Genomic DNA, 20,290 nt, shown 5'->3' with positions numbered 1-20,290 from the left:
GAGAGGAAGGAGAGGAGAAATGGATTTGAGATTTGAGGGAGAGAGAGAGATTTTCACTCAGGCCGGGGAAGAGAAAGAGAGAGAAAAGAAAAAAAGGGTACAATTTGAGGGTAGGCAAGGCAGAATATCAAGTTGGAGAAGATTTGATTTGAAAGAAGGAAGCAATCCTTGGAGAACTATAGATCTTGGTGGCAGGCTTCAGGACTGAATCTTCTCCCCCCTTTGCCCCTCCAAAAACAGGAAGAGGAAAAAAGTGTCCTCTTTGCACAATCTCCCCGCGGCCCCTCCTTCTCCTGTCTCTCCAAGAGAGGAATGAGCGCAGAGAGAGAGAGAGAGAGAGAGAGAGAGAGAGAGAGAGAGAGAGAGAGCCTGGTGGGGGCAAGAGAAGGAGGGGGATGGTGGGGCGATTCTTCCCATCTGAGGAAAACTCAGAATGTGGCAGGAGTTGAGTGGCAGGGGCAGATACAATTTGGGGGGGGGGGGCATCAGGCTTCAAAGGAACGGCTGGGATGGGGGCTGAGAGAGTGTGAACAGTGTTTTGGATCAGGTGTGTTTCGGGGTGAGAGGGGAGGGGGCTGGGAGCCCTCCTTCACGTTAGACTGGGCTGAACTCTCTGGAGGGGAATTTCTTGGGGGGGGGGGATCCCTGAAGTAAGGGTTCCCTTGGAAGGCCAATTTGGGAGTCCTGGATCAGTGTAGGACTCAGGGTGAGGAGAAAAGGTGGGGATGGGGATTGGAGGAGGGGGCTGATGGGGTGGGGAGAAGGCAAGCAAATGTGTCCAGAAAATCCTCTGGAGGAGGGGGTAAGGGGAAAAGGGTCTAGGGGGGAATCTTTGGGGGGCTGTTTTTGGAGCCCAAATCTCTGCATGGGAAGACGTGGGCCCCCCTCCCCCCCTCCGATTCTCTCCCTGGCTTAGGGCCATGTACATTGCAGCATAAGCAAGTTGGGACCACTTGCCCTCCCCCTGGCGAGTCACCTTAGGTCAACACTCCGAATTCGGCGACTCGAGCAAAAGGGGGGGGGGGGCAAGCTGTTCCCCCTTCAAGGGCCACAAGGGGCCACTTATGTGCTCTGAGTTAGCCCAACCTGGCCTGCACCATGTTTTTCGATGCAAAGCCCACCCCAATTGGCCAGGATCTTTCCCAATGGAGAATCCCTGGGGATGTCTGCTGGGGTGGGACACCCTAGACGTGCTTGAACAAACACCCATCCTTGGCTCAGCCCCTGCCCAGTACCTGACAGTTAATGGAGTAACGACTCACCCACCGGCTGGATGCAACTCGTCCTTTCAAGAGTTCTCCCTACACCAAGGCTGAATGGCTGGCGTTCGTGGGATCCGCAGGTGCCCCGGGAACACAATCGTTCCCCTACCCCACGATCCTAGAACCTGTAATCTTACAAGCCAGACTGTTCTCACACACCACCGGGCGCCAGATGTTCCCGCGTTTCACCAGGAATTTGTTACCGAGCCCTGATCCGAAGTGCAATACCTCCAGAACTCCGCCCACCTGGGTCTTAACAACGGGGCCGGTTCCCTTTTATTTTTACAGGGCGTCCCCTGTTTCACGTTGGCGCCTTTCCTTCGAGGAGCTAAAAATCTGCTTCCTCCTATCTGGCTCCTTTGTTCAGTACCCTGAATCAGATCTAGAGAGAGAAAGGGACTGCCAGAGAAATTTGGGTGTGAAATGAGGTCAAATTGTTGGTCGGAGGGCCCTCCTTGCAGCCGTTTCTCTCCCCAACCTGTTCCAGAATATCTGGACCAAGGTCGCCGCTTGGAATTTTAGCCTAGAAATTGATCTTTGGAACTTCCAAGCAAGTCCCTTCGTGGTAAAGCCAAATTATGTTGTCGACCGCGTTTGGGGGATCGGGCCCCTTTAGAAGGAAGCCGATCCGGTCCTGAGGGAACGGACCTTGGCGAAGCCAAAAGAAGAATATAAGCCGCAATACAACCTGAAGCCTGAAATGAAGAAGGTCCGCCAAGTTGAAGGAAAATCCGCCAAGGAGTTTTTATTGAGCAATTCAGCTGAAAAGGACGCTAATAGCGATCATTCAATCTACTAGCGTAACATATGTTTCAAATAAAGTCATATTTATACAATGTTTCGGTCTGATAGCCCTTTGAATTTCCCGCCCCGCTTCCCTGCCCATCTGATCGCGGATAGGCTGAGAGGTTGAACGAGGCGGGCTTTCGTTTCCCGCCTTGCCCTGCTGGCCCAATGGGGAGCCGTTTTTTGTCCCCCCTCGGGCCAATCAGAGAGGAGGAGGCGGGAGCTATAGAAACAATGCGGTGACCGGACAGGAAACATCGGATTAATTCTGGCCCAGCCAATTTCTAAAGGAATTAATGACACCCATCAAGGATGTCCGGGGTCCTGTCACGTTCGCAGATTTTAGATATGTCTTTGGGGTGTCAGACAGGAAGTGGTGATGGGTGGTGATGAGCCATCATTGACGGCCCCACAGGGTGCCTTCCTGCGGCGTCCTGGCCTGAGATGTGACAATGTTTGCCTTGGGGGCGAGTCACCTTTAGGAGTTTGGTGACTCGCCCTATATTGTCCATGCGATCGGAATGAGATGGGATTAAACTGTGGCAGATTATCCTTTTGTTTTTGGGAAGGGAGGTCTGAGTCATGGGGCTAGAGTTCAGGTTGGGGTCATAATATTTCCCATTTGATTTCATGATCTGCCAATTATATGGGATAAAATGAAAATTAAAAATAAAGTTGGAATATAAACCCAGCTGGGAAAAACACATATTTTCCGGGGATCCCAAAGAGTATAAATACATATAGGCAGATAGGCAGCTTTCAAGAAAAGGAGAATCCATAAAGGTGGGTGACATTGCATAAAGGGGAATCATGAATGATATAAACAATCGATATAAGTAATAGGAAACATTTGATCAGAACGAAGTTCACAACATCTGGGGAATTCAACATAGAAGTGGGGTTCAAGCAACATGATTTCACAATCCATGAAGTTGTTATCTCTTGCCTCAGAATGCAGGGATAATCCACAGTAAACTCCAGTAAAAAGTCTCAATCACCTTCTACTATAAATATATGGAATATAGAACATAAAGTCTTGATTTTTGAACTATCTTTTACAAAGTCCTGGAGGGGAGGTCACCTCGATCACAGAACTACCTTTTCTGTCAAATTTGTTGTATAATATGATGTTTTGGTGCTTAATTTGTATAACGATTACCTAATTTGATGTTTAATCAGCTTTTCCTGAATCCCTTCTTATTATCCAATATATTTACTTATCCTGCTGGCCTGTTTATGTTGGAGAAGTGAGACTCTACTGTATATTTCTAATCTTATATTATCTGCTCAGAACTGGATTATATGAGGCCCTTTCTTCACAGTTGTATAAAATGCACACTGAAGTTGATTATATGGCAGTGTGGAGTCAAGATTATATAGCTTATATGGCAGTGTGGAGTCAAGGTTATATAGCTGTGTGGAAGGGCCTTGAGTCTACACTGCCATATAATCCAGTGCAAATTAGATAATCTCTGGAAGAAGTCTAAGTGAGGCCTAAATCTGCCTGTCCCCTAACTGAAACCTGGCTGTCCCTTGGTTGCTAGGCAACGAAGTGGGCAGAGATTAGCCCTCTAAACTGGCAGCAATTGGATAAAAACAATTATTGCTCTCCCTCTAATTAGGACTTTATTTTTCTTTTCTTTTTTTGTATCAACCTAGAGGCGTGGATGATGGGTTGTGTTGTCAAATTTCGAGGTTGGGGGGCCTGTAGTTTTGTTGTTTTGTCCACTGCCCTGATGCCATCACTCTTTTATATATATAGAAGAGTAATGAAATTTCAGCCTAGGACAAAACAGCAAAACTACACATCCCAGAAACACTAAACTTGGCAGCACAACCCCTCATCCATGCCTCTACGTTCATACAACAAAAAGAAAAGAAAATTTAAGTCCTAATTAGAAGGAGATGGATAATTGTTTTTATCCAATTGCTGCCAGTTAGAAGGCTAAGTTCTGCCCACTTGGTCTCCTAGCAACCCACTCAGCCCCGGGGACAGGCAGAGTTAGGCCTCAGGCTTCTTCCACACTGCCTATAAAATACAGATTATCTGATTTGAACTGGATTATATGGCAGTGTAGACTCAAGGCCCTTCCACACAGCTATATAACCCATTTATAATGGACTTCATGTCAGGGGAAAACCTTTACCCTTTACCTTAGCTACCACCAATTCCTCAATACTTTATTTCCCATACCACCATACTTCGCCACAGCAACGCGTGGCCGGGCACAGCTAGTGGCTGTATAAACAAGCATCTTGGCATCTCTACGGATCGAGAAACAGTTCGAAAACATGAAAATGTGAGTAGATCAATAGGTACAGCTCTGGCAGGAAGATAACTGCACTCCATGCAGTTATGCCGGCCACATGACCTTGGAGGTGTCTACGGACAACGCCGGCTCTTCGGCTTGGAAATGGAGATGAGCACCAACCCCACAGAGTCGGACACGACTGGACTTAATGTCAAGGGGAAAACTTTATCTTTCCCTAAAGTTTAAGAAACCCTGTCCTAGCGGGTTATTCTCTTTTCTCGCCTCCTCCTCCTCCGGGAGGATTCAATGAGCCCTCCTCAATCTGACGCCCTCCGACTCTTGGCATTGGTGGCCATTGAAGAAGCTGGCAGGGGCTTTTGGGAGTTGGAGGTCCAAACAGCTGGAGGGCGACAGGTTGAGGAGGCCGGGATGAGGATGGCGCCAGGGCAGAGGGGAGACTGGTGGAGAGAGGGGGGGAGGGAGGGAGGGAGGGGGAGAGAGCAGCCTCCCTTTCGACCTCCTCGGCCTCCCTCCCTCCTTTCTGTCTCGCTTGTCCTGACGGCGCGCTCCTCGGACCATGTTGGACGCCGTGAAGATGGGGCAGCCGCTTTCTCCGAAGATCTCTCTCGCCTCCTCTTCCTCGCTGGGTGAGTGCCTTGCGTCTCCGGACAGGGCAGCCTCTGTCCCTTGCCTTCCTTTCCCTCCTTCGGGGAAAAAACCCGCCCGCTCCTCCAAAAAAAGGGTTCCCAACGCATTATAATTATTATATACTAACATATCCCAGTTGCTATCATTCTTGGTCCTGTGCAGACTGGGGATGTTTAGGTTGGAATGTTGGCATCTCCTTCTTTGAAGGCTTTGAAACATAGCTTGGATGGCGATCTGACTGGAGATCGTGTTTGACTGGAAATCTCGTATTGTGTGTGTCTTCTAACTCTACCATTCTATGAATAAGGATCTCTGTCTACAACAGGCATGGGCAAACTTTGGCCCTCCGGGTGTTTTGGACTCCAACTCCCACAATTCCTAACAGCCGGTAGGCTGTTAGGAATTGTGGGAGTTGGAGTCCAAAACACCCGGAGGGCCAAAGTTTGCCCATGCCTGGTCTACAATAACGTTCCAGAAGCATTCTCTCCTGACGTTTCGCCCACATCTATGGCAGGCATCCTCAGAGGTTGTGAGGTCTCTTGGAAACTAGGCAAGTGGGGTTTATATATCTGTGGAATGTCCAGAAAGAACTCTTGTCTGTTTGAGGGAAGTGTGAATGTTGCTACTGATCGCCTTGATTAGCCTTGCAGATTCAAAGCTTGGCTGCTTCCTGCCTGAGGGATTCCTTTGTTGGGGGGAACTGTTGGAGGCAAGTGTAAATGTTGCATTTGAATAGCCTTGCAGCTTCAAAGCCTGGCTGCTTCCTGCCCGAAGGAATCCTTTGTTGGGAGGTGTTAACTGGCCATGATTGTTTCTTGTCTGGAATTCCCCTGTTTTCTGAGTGTTGTTCTTTATTTACGGTCCTGATTTTAGAGTTTGTTTTTTTTAAAAAAAAAAAATACTGCTAGCCAGATTTTGTTCATTTTCATGTTGCGACAAGAGTTCTTTCTCCCACCCTGAACAGTCCACAGATAAATAAACCATGAAAGCCTTCGACAACACAGTCCTTACTTTAGTCTTTAAGGATCAACGCCTATTAAATACTATTTTTACTGAGAGATATTTATAATGCTTTGAATCAAAGAATCTAAGCTTAAAGTAGGCGCGTTTAGGCAGATATATGCGATATAATTATTGCAACTTATATAATCCCAAATCCTGAAAGCGGATGTTGACACTGTGTCACTGACTACATATTATCCGCTACCAGCATTTCAGTTTCCCCCCGCATTTTACCCTTTCCACACAGCCCTCAGAATATCAAGGCAGGAAATCCCACAATATCCGCTTTGAATTGGGTTATCTCAGTCCACACTGCTATATATTCCAGTTCAAAGCAGATAATGTGGGTTTTTCTGCCTTGGTAATCTAGGTTATATGGCTGTGTGGAAGGGTCCCTAAAGAAGGGGTGGTGTCTCCTTCTTTGGACTCCAATTTTATTTGCATCCCTAGACTCATTTGGAAGAGGAAAACATAGTAAAATAAACGTGTCGGGGGGAAAAGGGGAATATACATCCACAAAATCCACTCCAGTATAATAGGGCCGTTCTTAGGCTGGATCTACACTGCCCTATATCCGAGGATCTGATCCCAATGTATCTCCTTATCTCGGATTATATGGCAGTGGAGACTCATATATAATCCAGTTCAAAGGGATCAGATCCTGGGATATAGGGCAGTGCAGAGCCAGCCTCAGTCACAAGACAAATAATAATTATTAAATTATATATAATAAATAATATAAAATATAAATAATTACTAAACATATCTAGTTTCCTCCTTTTAGTTTGTAAAAGATTGGTTCCAGGCATCTTTCCCCGCAATATTTACCATTACACAATCATTCTGGGTTTTATTATTTTGCAAACCTGTCTTTTTCTTTAAAATAAGCGCTTCAGGTCCCTAATAATAATAATAATAATAATAATAATAATAATAATAATAATAATAATAATAATAATAATAATAATAATTTTTTTTATACCCCGCCACCATCTCCCCGAAGGGACTCGGGGCGACTTACAAGAACATACAACAAAATACAACAACTAAAACACAGCGGAAGATTTTGTGTTTGTGGTCTGTTTTGCCTGAGAATTCTGATAGCAAAAAGGGCATTTTTTTAATCTTTGAGCTGCATACCTGGTTATGTCGCTTTTTGATACTCCAGAAAATCAATGCCCATTAGTAAATGCTCACTAGTTGATTTTCCAGACCCAGTACAGTACCTGGTTGTGTTGCAGTATTGTGGATTGTGTGAGCAGCCTAAAGGAATTGTTAGTTTCAGGGTTTTCTGACACTAGTTAGCAGTTTACTACCATATCTGACAAATCTTGTTAGATCTCTTCGGCTACCTCCACACAGCTGAATAAAATCCACATTGAACTGGATTATATGGCAGTGTGGACTCAGATAACCCAATTCAAAGCAGATATTGTGGGATTTTCTGCCTTGATATCCTGGGTTATATCAACGGGTTATATAACGGAAAATAAAATCAGGATCACCAATTGCTATGATGCCGCCATTAATTTTGCTCATTTATCCTGTGCCACTAAATGAGTGTCACTCAGAATCAACTATTCCCCGGTCCGTTTTAATGTTAATTACATTTTATTTCATCTCAGAAATAACTATAATCATAATTTAACGAAAAGGGGGAGAGAACCCTTTGGATTTCAACACGCTTTGGTTTTTTTCTCTACTGAATATATGCACAGAGTGTTTCCTATTCTGAATCAATGCCTGTCCAGCAGCTTCTTTAAAAACGGCCAGGAGAAACAGAGGGAGAAATAGCCACCCGAAAGTCGCAAAACACCGCTTTTTAAATACAAAGAGGAGGCGCAACTTGTTTTTTGTGAGGGTAAACACGCAAAACCAGTTTGTTCCTTTCTGAAAACGAAAGCGGGATCTAATTGGTCTACTATCTCGAGAGAAAGGCTGTCAAAACGCGATTAAAGATAAAAACATTGGGAAAAGGCAAGGAGAAAAATATCCCCGGTTGTTAATCCCCCCCAAAAGCCCGAAAAATAGGCTTCGTTCAACAAAATTCAAAACAACAATGGCGAGGAGGAAGAGGAGGAAGGAGTGCACCCCAAACTCTGCTTGATAGTTTAGCACCAGTTGGACAGAATGCTCTCTTGTAATCTTGTTTACAAGTCTTGTAGGGCAAATCGCTCCAAAAACGCTATCCATATCCATTCCAAGGCTGCTCTTGTCCCACAAACCAAGACAAGACACAACTGAGAGAAGTTGCCCTTCCCTTAAGAGCAATACCACCTCTGAATCCAGTCCTACCCTATGTTGCCATGTAGGAAAAACACAATCAGAGCCCCCCCGACAAATGGTCATCCCACCTCTGCTTAACCTCCAAAGAAGGGGCACCTCCACCACACTCTGAGGCAGCGAGTTCCACTGTTGAACAGCTCTTGTGATCAGGGAGTTCTTCCTAATGTTTAGGTGGAATCTCCTTTCCTGTCATTTGAACCCATTGCTCCAAATCCTAATTTCCATGGGCAGCAGAAAACAAGTTGGGTTGCTGTGTGTTTTCCATGTTGTATGGCTATGTTCCAGAAACATTCTCTCCTGATGTTTCGCCCACATCTATGGCAGGCATCCTCAGAGGTGTGAGGTCTGTTGGAAACTTGGCAAGAGGGGTTTTGTATATCTGTGGAATGTCCAGGGTGGGAGAAAGAACCTTTGTCTGCCTCAGGCAAGCAGGAATGTTGTCATTGATTGCCTTGATTAGGATTTAATGGCATTGCAGATTCAATGCCTGGCTGCTTCCTGCCTGGGGGAATCCATCGTTGGGAGGTGTTAGCTGGCCCTGGTTGTTTATTGTCTGGAATTCCTAGTTATTGAGTGTTGTTCCTTATTTACTGTCCTGATTTTCGAGTTTTTTAATACTGGTAGCCAGATTTTGTTCATTTTCATGGTTTCCACCTTTCTGTTGAACTTGTCCATATGTTTTTGGATTTCAGTGGCTTCTCTTTGTAGTCTGACATGGTAGTTATTAGAGTGGTTCAGCATTTCTGTGTTCTCAAATGATATGCTGTGTCCAGGTTGGTTCATCAAGTGCTCTGTGATGGCTGACTTCTCTGGTTGAGTCAGTCTGCTGTGCCTTTCAGGTTCCTTGATTCGTGTTTGGACAATGTTGTCCAAACCAAACACCAATTCGTGTTTGGTGGGATATTCATTGAAAAACTATAGCAAAATGTGCTGCATGATGTCCCACCAAAACAAAGTTTGGGCAGTTTAATAAAACGGATTCCATGTGTTTATGATAGAACCAATTTGGAAAGGACAGTTATAACCCAGGAACAAACATTGTGTTACATAGTGTAATATATTTATATTATATACAACTTGTGCAATATGTTATATAAATATAACAATATTGATAAACAGTAATGCACAAAATATAATGTAGGATTTTCTGCTTTGAAATTCTGGGTTATAGGGCTGTGTGGAAGGGCTCTCAGAGAGCCCAGCTCAAAGCAGATATTGTGGGATTTTCTGCCTTGATATTCTGGGATATAGGGCTGTGTGGAAGGACCCTAAGTAATGTTTATATAACCCAGTTTAGATAACCCAGTTCAAAGCAGATCTTCTTACTTCTTAGGCGTTCGAGGACGATTGTCTTCCATCTTGGGGTGTGTCTGTAGATGGCAGTATCAAAGTAGATACTGTATTGTGGATTATCTGCCTTGATATTCTGGGAGCCCTTCCAGACAGGCCCTATATCCCAGGATCTGGTCCCAGGTTTTCTGCATTAAACTGGATTCTGTGAGGTCTCTTCTGCACAGCTGAATAAAATCCCACATTCTGCTTTGAACTGGAATATATGGCAGTGTGAGCTCAGATAACCCAGTTCAAAGCAGATATTGTGGGAGATTCTGCCTTGATATTCTGGGCTATATGGCTGTGTGGAAGGGCCCCTCAGTCTCCACTGTCAGATAATTTGGGATTGTCAGAAAAACTGAGCTCAGATCCTGGGATATAGGACCTGTGTGGAAGGGCCCTTAGAGAGCTGGGCTCTCGATATTTGGTGCCCACTCGCTCTTGAGGAAAGCAACGGCCTTGCACTGCTAGGGAGTTGCCTCAGGGCGGGGTTCCCGGATGTTGCGGACCCCAAGGTGTCCCTAGGCCAAGGAGGAAAGGACTCTGGAGGCAGCCCCGCCCCTCAGCGAGTGACGCCCTCCTCCTCTTTCCCCCCTTGTTGCAGGGGGAGCGGCCCAGCGGCACGCGGCGTGCGCGGGCTGCGGGGGCCTCATCGCGGAGCGCTTCCTGCTGAGCCTCGACGACGGCCTGTGGCACGAGCGCTGCGTGCGGTGCGCCTCCTGCCGGGAGCCCCTACGCAGCACCTGCTTCTTCCGCGACCGGAAGCTCTACTGCCGCCTCGACTACCACAAGTAAGTGCCCCTCTCCCCGCGCACGCTCACGCGCTCGCTTGTTTACCCACCTGCCTCGTGCGCCACGGGGCGGGGCCTCTCGCATCCTTTGCCAAGGGAAAAGGGTTTCCCCGCTTCTTTTTCCCTGGGAGGAAACGTTAAGCTCCGCCCCCTTCACCTGAGCTAAAACCGCTCGAGTGAAGTTTCCCGCCTGTTCTGTGAGGAGGGAGCGCGCGCAATGCAGGCTCCTTGGACCGGTTAGCTTGGAGCAAGCATGGACAAACTTTGGCCCGCCAGGTGTTTTGGACTTCAATTCCCACAATTCCAAATATCTACAGTATATTGCTGACCTTCCAAAACTACTAAATTATCTTCTAAAATTTTGTTCTTAAGGCCTCACAGAGTGGAATCAAAGACCAAATCTGAAATCAAGTCTGTGTGCAAAGATTTTGACCATTCACGTTGTCTGTTGCCACCTGAAGTGAATTTTTATTCCTAGTCCACCCCAATGACTAATTTAATAAAATAATGGTCATTATCTGATTGGTGTTACAGTAGAGTCTCACTTATCCAACATAAACGGGCCGGAAGAACGTTGGATAAGCGAATATGTTGGATAATAAGGAGGGATTAAGGAAAAGCCTATTAAACATCAAATTAGGTTATGCTTTTACAAATTAAGCACCAAAACATCATGTTATACCAAAAATTTGACAGAAAAAGTAGTTTAATACACAGTAATGCTATGTAGAAATTACTGTATTTACAAACTTGGCACCAAAATATCACGATGTATTGAAAACATTGACTACAAAAAAGCGTTGGATAATCCAGAATGTTGGATAAGCGAGTGTTGGATAAGTGAGACTACTGTATATTGAGAAACATTTTACTGTAGGAAGAAAACTAATGCAAACCACAAAATAAGCCACTACACCATCACCCCCTGATGAATGATGTGTATGCTCAAAGGGTTGCCATTCAAAATTCACTGGAAATACTAATAGACAAACAGAATTAGATGCTGACCATTCTGGTTAAATATGTTTGTTGTTGTTTATTCATTCAGTCGCTTCCAACTCTTTGTGAACTTGTGGACCAGCCCACACCAGAGCTCCCTATCGGCCATCGCCACCCCCTGTCAAGGACAGAACGCCACCAGATAAGATTCAACACAGTTTATTAAAGATACAGAACCAAAAAATGCTCATAAAAAACAAAGAGCTAGGCAAACACTCGCCTTCAATATGAAAAGTCACTCAAAACGGTTCAAAAGATAAACCGGATTAAACAGGAGTTTAATCCGGGTTAAACCAAAAATGCTTACTTCAGCCTGGCACTTTAAACAAACAAAAGCTGGTAAACAAAGATTCAACAAAACATAAATACTGGCAGCAGATTCCTCTCTGCTACTCAACAGCTGTGGTTGAGTAACTAAGTTGTTACTCCTCCGTGCAGCGGGCGAACTCCGGGTCCAAATACATCAATCAGGGTTGCAGCGGTCAGCGGGGTCCCAATCCGGTCCGAGGTCGATAGCCAGGTGCAGGCGTCTTAGGTTCCACGAATTCCACCGATAGCCAAAGAAAGGGTAGTCCAAGGTCGTAGTCAGTCAGTCAGTCAGTCAGTCAGTCAGCCAGTCCAGCGTCAATTCCGAGTAGGTAAATAATGTCCGTCAAGCTAATAAGATTAAACACAGGTTGCACAACAAAAGCCCACACAGTTCCTCCCGCCGTCTATGCCCACTGTCCTTGGTAACTTACGTATTCAGCAAACGAAACACACCCGTCTTCAGGAAATTCCCAACAAGAGCCCAAGCGTTCGTCCAGATTACCTTGCCCAACGCAATTAGCCCTGGATTCAAGACCCCATTTTATGCCAGTTACAACTCCTCATCGCTATCAGCTGTTACCCTAATTCCAGGTGCCTCATCATCATCATCCTCATCAGAGCTAAAACATCTTTGACTACGCCCCACAGCATCCCCAGCTGTGGATCCCGTTCCATCCCTCCAGCTCGTCCACGGGTCCGATCCTGCAACCCGCCAGTCGCTTCCCATGCTATCATTACCAGGAACACCCAAATCCTCCCTCACACGAGTCCATTCCATGTCATCCTCCTCTGAGCTAACCACCTCTTCCTTCATTCTCTCAGTAAAACCCTCAAAGGAGTCTTCGTCAGTTGATTCTGCAAATATGTCCCGCAGCCGTTTCCTCTCTCGCTCCTCAAGAGAGTCTGACTCTCGAGGAGTCTTACGACCACGTCTCCCAGTATTGGAGCCATAAGGCTCAACCATAACACCCCCAGTTCCTTCAAGGTCAAGCCAGTCACTTCAAGGATACCATCCATCCATCTTGCCCTTGGTCGGCCTCTCTTCCCTTTTCCTGCCATTTTTTCCAAGCATCTTCTCCAAGCTTTCCTGCCTCTTCTCATGATGTGGCCAAAGTGCTTCATCTTTGTCTCTAATATCCTTCCCTCCAGTGAGCAGCCGGGCATTATTTCCTGGATAGTGGACTAGTTGGATCTTCTTGCGGTCCAAGGCACTCTCAGAATTTTCTTCCCACACCACACTTCAAAAGCGTCTATCTTCCTTCACTCAGTCTTCCTTATAGTCCAGCTCTCCCATACATAGGTTACTATGGGGAATACCATTGCTTTAACTATGCGGACCTTTGTTGCCAGTGTGATGTCTCTATTCTTCACTATTTTATCGAAATTGGTCATTGCTCTCCTTCCAAGAAGGAAATGTCTTCTTATTTTCTGGCTGCAGTCTGTGTCTTCAGTAATCTTCGTCCCTAGAAATACAAAGTCTGTCACTGCCTCCATGTTTTCTTCCTCTATTTGCCAGTTATCAATCAGTCTGGTTTTTTTGATGTTTAACTGCAACCCAGCTTTTGCGCTTTCTTCTTTCACCTTGGTGATAAGGTTCCTCAGCTACTCCTCACTTTCAGCCATCAGAGTGGTATCTTCTGCATATCTAAGGTTGTTAATGTTTCTTCAAGCCATTTTAACTCCAGCCTTGGATTCGTCAAGCCCCGCATGTCGCATGATGTGTTCTGCATACAAGTTGAATAGGGAGGGTGAAAGTATGCAGCCCTGCCATACTCCTTACCTAAATCTTGAACCAGTCTGTTATTCTGTAGTCTATTCTTACTGTGGCTACTTGGTCTTTATACAGATTCCTCAGGAGACAGACAAGGTGATTGATCCACACAGTCAAAGACTTTAGAATAGTCAATAAAACAGAAATAGATGTTTTTCTGAAACTCCCTGGCTTCCTCCATTACCCAGCGGATATTGGCAATTCGGACTCTCGTTCCTCTGCCTTTTCTAAAACCCAGCTAGGACATCTGGCAACTCTCGCGCCATGTATTGCTGGATTCTATCTTGCAGGATCTTGAGCATTACCTTTATTTATTTATCATGTCAGAAGCGAACCAAGGGTACAAGTTGTAATGTATTTGAAAACACAAAGGTTTTTTTTTTAAAAAAAAAAAACTCTACCACTTCTTGACATTAATACTAAATGTCCTTTGACTAGTAGCTGGCCACCTGGAGTGCCTCTGGTGTCGCTGTAAGAAGGTCCTCCATTGTGCATGTGGCAGGCTGCATTTTAGTAGGTGTTCTGTGTTTTCTCTTCTCCACACTCACATGTCGTGGACTCCACTCTGAAGCCCCATTTCTTAAGAATGGCTCTGCATCTTGTGACCCCAAAGCCTTCCAAGTCACCGCATCTTCTGTGTGCCTAGGAGGGAGTTTCTCATCCGGTATCAGCCACTGATTGAGCTTCCAGGTTTTAATGTGCCACTTTTGGACCCTCGCTGGCTGAGGTGTTCCTGCAATCTCTGTAGATCTTGAGAAGCTGTTTCTTTAAGTCATTGGCATGCTGGCTGATATCTTGCAGTATGCAACCAATAACCAGCAGTCTTTTTCTCTACATTCCTTTTTACACTTCCCATTGTTTTTGCAGTTGACAAAATAATTTGATACTTGGATTCATTAAGAACAACATTAGGACAAATTTAATGTTGAGCAACATGACTCTGTATGTCACACAATCTTTTTTTATGTTCTACTGAGAGGTTTTTGTTGGGATATAACATCTTAGGACACCATGCACATTTAAAGAGTAATTTCTTCAATGATTATAGGATGTCTGCTGTTTTGCCCCGTGATGCTAATGGTATTCTCTTAGTCATTCAGGGTCCTGTATTGATTCTGCCTATGGTTGACTTTACATTATTTCCCTGTGGGCTTTATTTCCTAATGCTGGTCTCATAAAAGCTTCTCTTCTTGACAGTGGAACAAATCCCTTTGAACAGAAATATCATAATTCCTCTTCACATTGTTCCCTCTCTCCATCCTCATTTACACTAATAGCATTGATATGATTCCCTTGGTGTTCCCTCCAGATTAATGGACAAGTGGGGCAAGAAATCCTTAAACAAAACTGGTTTCCAAGAGGCGTCAAGCCTTTCATGCCAAAAATTAGGCTCTGCTCTCTGATGAAAACGGATACAAGATTGGTTTTAATGTATCTCCATTGTTTTGGATAATTTTGAAGATGCACATTGTCATGAGTTTTCTTTCTCATGAAATAGGCAAAATAGCAAGCATAGGATTATCCTCAGACCATGACAGCTAAATCGAGTGCTACTTTTAGAACTCAGCTATGATCCGTTTATTTTGTGTATTTTAAGGCATTCCCATTATGTTCTGCTTCCATTGCAAGGATAGTTCATTTCCTCAGCACTGGATGTAAAATATGTTCCTGGGAAAATGTGTTTCATTATCTATGTAGAAAGCATGCGCCCAGACCTTATTATTAAGATTATTACATGGAAATTGGATGAAGGAGTATAATGAGTGCTAGTTAACATTGCACCTGAGTCATGACAGGAGTTGAGACAGTTAATATAGTACTAGTTAGTACCTTTGCCATTTGACCTATTTATATTCTAAAAATAGTTTAGAAGCTGAGTGCTTTTGAACTGTTCCACTTTGTCCCAATGACACATGCAAAAGAATGATGGCCAGATGATATGAGAGATCCATGGACAATGGACATCAAGGAGTGCTTGGCTACTAGTGCTTGTCCTTCTGCCTCTGACTATAGTTTCTTTCCAAAGTACTAAAAACATTCTCCAGGATGGTTTCAAGCCTTAGAGCAAGCTTTTAGGGCTCATTGGGGGCTTAAGGACAGAGGGAGATGTCATCTTCATTCTGTTGCCAGAAACACATTTGCTGATAGAGGGATTTCATTGGATGCTATGCAGTGATTGGGTAGCCATTGCAAGCTGTGGGATCTATGCAGAAAGCAGGACTGTAAATTGTAGTCACAAACAAAATAATTAAAAATATCCTTGCCCCAAACATGATTAAACTTGTGTTTTTATTTTTATATGCTTCTATACTGTTTACCAGTTATGACAAACTAGGGAGGTTGGAAATTCAAGGCTTGGAGTTACTAATAATGAGGACCTCAGGCAAGATGTTAGCAAATTATTTAAAACATATTCTTATATACAACATAGGACTGCACAGAAAATTAAACAGACTAACAGATAAATATTATTAGATGTATATGAACACTGGGTTTTCCTTCCTTTCTCTTTGCCTGCCTGTTTCCACATCTTCTTCAAGGCACCATTATATCGTGATAAATCTCTAATGCTCAACACAGTTCCATTAACATTTGAAGAACTTTCAATGGGGTTGTTGTATGGCTTTCGGGCTGTGTGGCCATGTTCCAGAAGTATTCTCTCCTGACGTTTCGCCCACATCTATGGCAGGCATCCTCAGAGGTTGTGAGAGGTTTCTCCATACCTCACAACCTCTGAGGATGCCTGCCATAGATGTGGGCGAAACGTCAGGAGAGAATACTTCTGGAACATGGCCACACAGCCCGAAAGACATACAGCAACCCTGTGATCCCGGCCATGAAAGCCTTCGACAACACATTGAACTTTCAATGGATTTCCTTTACTGCATGAGCTCCTTGTCAACTCCTCAGCTATAATCTACCTTCTGTTTTACAGATTAAGCATCCCTTATCTGGCATTCTAAACTCTAAAACTGTCCACATGAAATTTTGACACCTTTGCTTTCTGATGGTTTGATTTATACAATCTTTGTTTCAGGTACAAAATTATTAAAATATTGTATAAAATTAACTTCAAGCTATGTCTATAAATGTATATATTTAGATTTGGATCCCATCGCCAACATACCTCATTATGTACAATACCTGCATACAAATGCAAGTATTCTAAAATCTGAAAAAAATCCCAAATACAAAACATTCTGAAGAATTTCAGATAAGAGATAGTTAGAATGAAGAAAACGAAGAATACTCATTGCTTCTAGGAAGACAGAAATAATGTAGTTATTTATATATTTCATCTTCTTTACTGAAAACTAAAGAGCTGGAGTGGTGGCGGCGGCACATGAAATGTATGCATCCTTTTAACAGCAACATGGACAAGGTGCATTGCTATGAAAACCATTAGAGGATAAATCTACTTAAGACACACTAAGATAAAAGAACTCCCTGCTCCCATCCATGTCTTTCATTCATGCTAATTAGAGAATTACGGGGCAATCTCCCAAGAGGAGCATTAAAAATTTAATGAAATAAAATGTTTATAACTTGGACTATTAGAACTGGGCTTGTTTTTAGATGTAGCCCTGAGAATACTAGCCAACTGAAAGAGTGGGAGGGACAGTTCCCACACATGCGATGTAAGGGTGATGCAAATGATAGATTGGTTAGAGTTTGTAGTGTAAGGGCAAAACTAATGGGAAAGAAATTATCCATCATAGCCCAGGATATCTTGAGAAAGCATAATTTATTTCTATGATGAAGAAGAGTTTATTCAAGGAACATACTGGACTGAATCATTTGTTTCACAGATTGTACAGGCACGTGCCTGTGTTCATATCTATGTATATGGTGAGCCACGGTCTCATTCTTTTGGTGGTAATAATAACATTTCCTCCAACTTCTCTGCATTTATAATATCAAGATATGCTTAGCACATGTATATTGTCTGATACTGTTAATTCATTATAGAAAGAATGTGCATTTAAGCATGTATTAAAATCTGTATCCTACTGAAATCATGTACTACTGAGGGACATCTGTACTTGGATGTGCATTGCACTATATGTTGAACCTTGATTTCACTCAACTAAGCAGCTTTTTCAAGAGATTATTTCCTCCCTTCCCCCACTGGGGGAGTATTGTGGACATACAAAGGGTTTCAGATAATTATTAACATTGAACAATAATGTCAAGATCAGAAATCAAGATTGACTGAAAAAAAAAACCTATGGCAACACTGCTACCTCACCACCACCAGCATGGTTTGGAAAACCTAAAAATATGTCCAGAATTCTTTAATAAAGTTAGGTAATAAAGACAATGTGCACCATGTTGCAACAGAAATTTAAAAACTCTCTGGCAAAAGAATCAAGCCCACTTTTATGGAATTATACTTCTGCTTCCCTTGAATCTATAAAGAATCATGATAGTACCACAGAGAGGCTTTACTACTATAAGTATACCTTGATTAAGGAGATTTGTTTCTGGACATGATTTGTTTTAACATAAAATTTGGTACCAGAGGCGGAAATAACATGGAATGAATAGTACTATATCTCCCACTCTGCAAAGTTCAATGGCTTAGAGAGCTAGGTATGTTTAGCATGGTCTAGTACAGGCATGGGCAAACTTTAGCCCTCCAGGTGTTTTGGACTTCAACTCCAACAGCCAGCTGTTAGGAATTGTGGGAGTTGAAGTCCATAACACTGGAGGGCCAAAGTTTGCCCATGCCTGGTCTAGTAAGAGTCCAAAATCCCTTTCATGTGTACTGCGTTCAAGTCAGGTATCACCTCTCAGCCTTCTTTTCTCCAAGCTAAACATCCCCAGCTTGTAAGCCACTCCTCATAGGGCTTGGCTTCCAAACCTTTGATCATTTTGATTGCTCTTTTTTGGACACATTCTAGCTTCTTAATATCCTTCTTGAATTGTGGTGCCCAGAATTGAACAGAGTTTTCCAGAGTAGAATAGAGTGGTGCTATTACTGTACTTCCCTTGATCTAATTCTAGACACTATACTCTTTTTGAGGCAGGCCGTAATTCCATTGGTTTTTTTAGCTGCCGCAGTTGTTGGCTCATGTTCAGCTTATGATCAACCAAGACTGTTAGATCTCTTTCACATGTACTATTTTCAAACCAGGTGTCACCCATTCTATATCTGTGAATTTTATTTTTATTGCCTAAATATTTCTCCCTGTTGAAATTCAATTTGTTAGATTTGGCTCAGCTCTCTCTGATTTGCTGAGTTCACTTACAGTAGATTCTGATCCTGTCCTTTGGGATATTAGCAATCTCCCAATTTTATTTCATTTGCAGATTTGTTAAGCATGCTTTTCTATTGTCTGAATCATTGATGAAGATGTTGAATAGTCCTAGACCCAAGACAGAACCCTGGCACACTCCACTGGTCACTTCTCTCTAGAGGAGCTATTGGTTAAGAACCCTTGGGATTTGGCAAGTTAATCAATTGTCAGTCCACCTAACAGTAGCTTTATTGAGCCAACGGCGTCTGGGGACCTTATCACACACATTTATATCACATCTCTGATGCCCTTTGCCTATTGTTGCCTACACATCCTGCGATATGTCATAAGGCCCATTTTGTCATACACTTGTGGGCACACACAGGTAAAGAATCTGGTCTTCTGTGCCACTGACATGTCTTTAGGGACATGTTTTGGGGTGGCCCTTTCATCCTGCTCCATTCTCCTTTCCTGAAATAGCCAGCAGTTCACTTCTTGTGGCAAAGAAAGAAAATGAATAAAGCCATCACTGTTTTCCATTTTTCCATTATTATTTACTTCAATTTTTTAAATTCAGAACTGTGGAGCTCCGTAAGAACAAAAAGATGCTTTTACATTTTGCTGTTGGGATGGAGGCAATAAACTCATGTGGTTGCACAATATCTTCCCTCCAAAAATTCTTTTAAAAAGGAAGACAGTGACATAGAGGAACATGGCATGGATTGGGAGGAGTCATTTGTTCTGTTTGGACAAGATGGCCCATGTGGTATCTTCCAACTCTATTATTCTATGATTCTGATATTTGCATTCATCTTTAGGGCCAAGGTAGGGTTGCCAGTTGCATGTGGGATGGGGCTCCTGTAACTGTAATCCTTAACAAATCAGGAAGCAAGACAAGATACCGTGAAGCTGCATTAAGCTTCAAACTTTCAAACTCCAACTTTCAGCAGCAGCTGTCAGATCTTTACATGACTGTTTCGTTGTTAGTGGAGAAGGGTGAGTGAGGGGGACGAGAGGAAAGGCAGCTCTGTTGCAGGCAACAAGAGCAAACCTGAGGATTTCACCTTCCTGTTCTCTAGTGGTGAGGCAATAGCCTTTTGGGAGTTCGCAACTAAAAGCTAAAGCTTAGAAAGTAAGGGAGGATGGGTACCTTTATCTACTTGGCAGAACCTTATAGTATCTTGTCCTTCTGCAGGATGGGTTAAGGATTAAAGTTATAGGAGTTTTGTCCTGTATTCATCTGACAATTTTGGGCCACTTTTCTCTTTCTTAGTGTTCTTTTATGACAATTATTAATTGGGTTGTTGTATGTCTTTCGGGCTGTGTGGCCATGTTCCAGAAGCATTCTCTCCTGACGTTTCGCCCACATCTATGGCAGGCATCCTCAGAGGTTGTGAGGTATGGAGAAAACTAAGCAGAGAGGTTAATATATATCTGTGGAAAGTCTAGGGTGAGAGAGGTCAGTGTGAATGTGTGTAGTTAATCACTTAAATTAGCATTGAAAAGCTTATCTGCTGTCTTCTTCCTGCCTCTGGGGCATCCTTTGTTTAGAGTCGTTAACTGCCCTTGGTTGATTCATGTCTGGAAACCCTCTTTTTTCAGAGTATTGCTT

General features: G+C 43.6%; 1 protein-coding gene across 1 annotated transcript in view; it reads left to right on the top strand.

Moving 5' to 3' along the window:
* Window positions 1–4,810: 4,810 nt before the first annotated feature.
* The window catches only part of lmx1a (LIM homeobox transcription factor 1 alpha), a 41,365-nt gene continuing 25,885 nt past the window's right edge, over window positions 4,811–20,290 (top strand). Inside the window, exons 1-2 of the mRNA XM_062977819.1 lie at window positions 4,811–4,947; window positions 10,173–10,359. Of these exons, the coding sequence (XP_062833889.1) occupies window positions 4,878–4,947; window positions 10,173–10,359 (257 nt within the window). The 5' untranslated portion in view covers window positions 4,811–4,877. The remainder of the gene's footprint in view (window positions 4,948–10,172; window positions 10,360–20,290) is intronic.

Source organism: Anolis carolinensis, chromosome 4, assembly GCF_035594765.1.
Source record: "Anolis carolinensis isolate JA03-04 chromosome 4, rAnoCar3.1.pri, whole genome shotgun sequence".
In the NCBI taxonomy this organism is placed as follows: Eukaryota; Metazoa; Chordata; class Lepidosauria; order Squamata; family Dactyloidae; genus Anolis; species Anolis carolinensis.
Note: the sequence above shows the minus strand (reverse complement) of the source record. Positions and strands in the feature narration are given on the sequence as shown.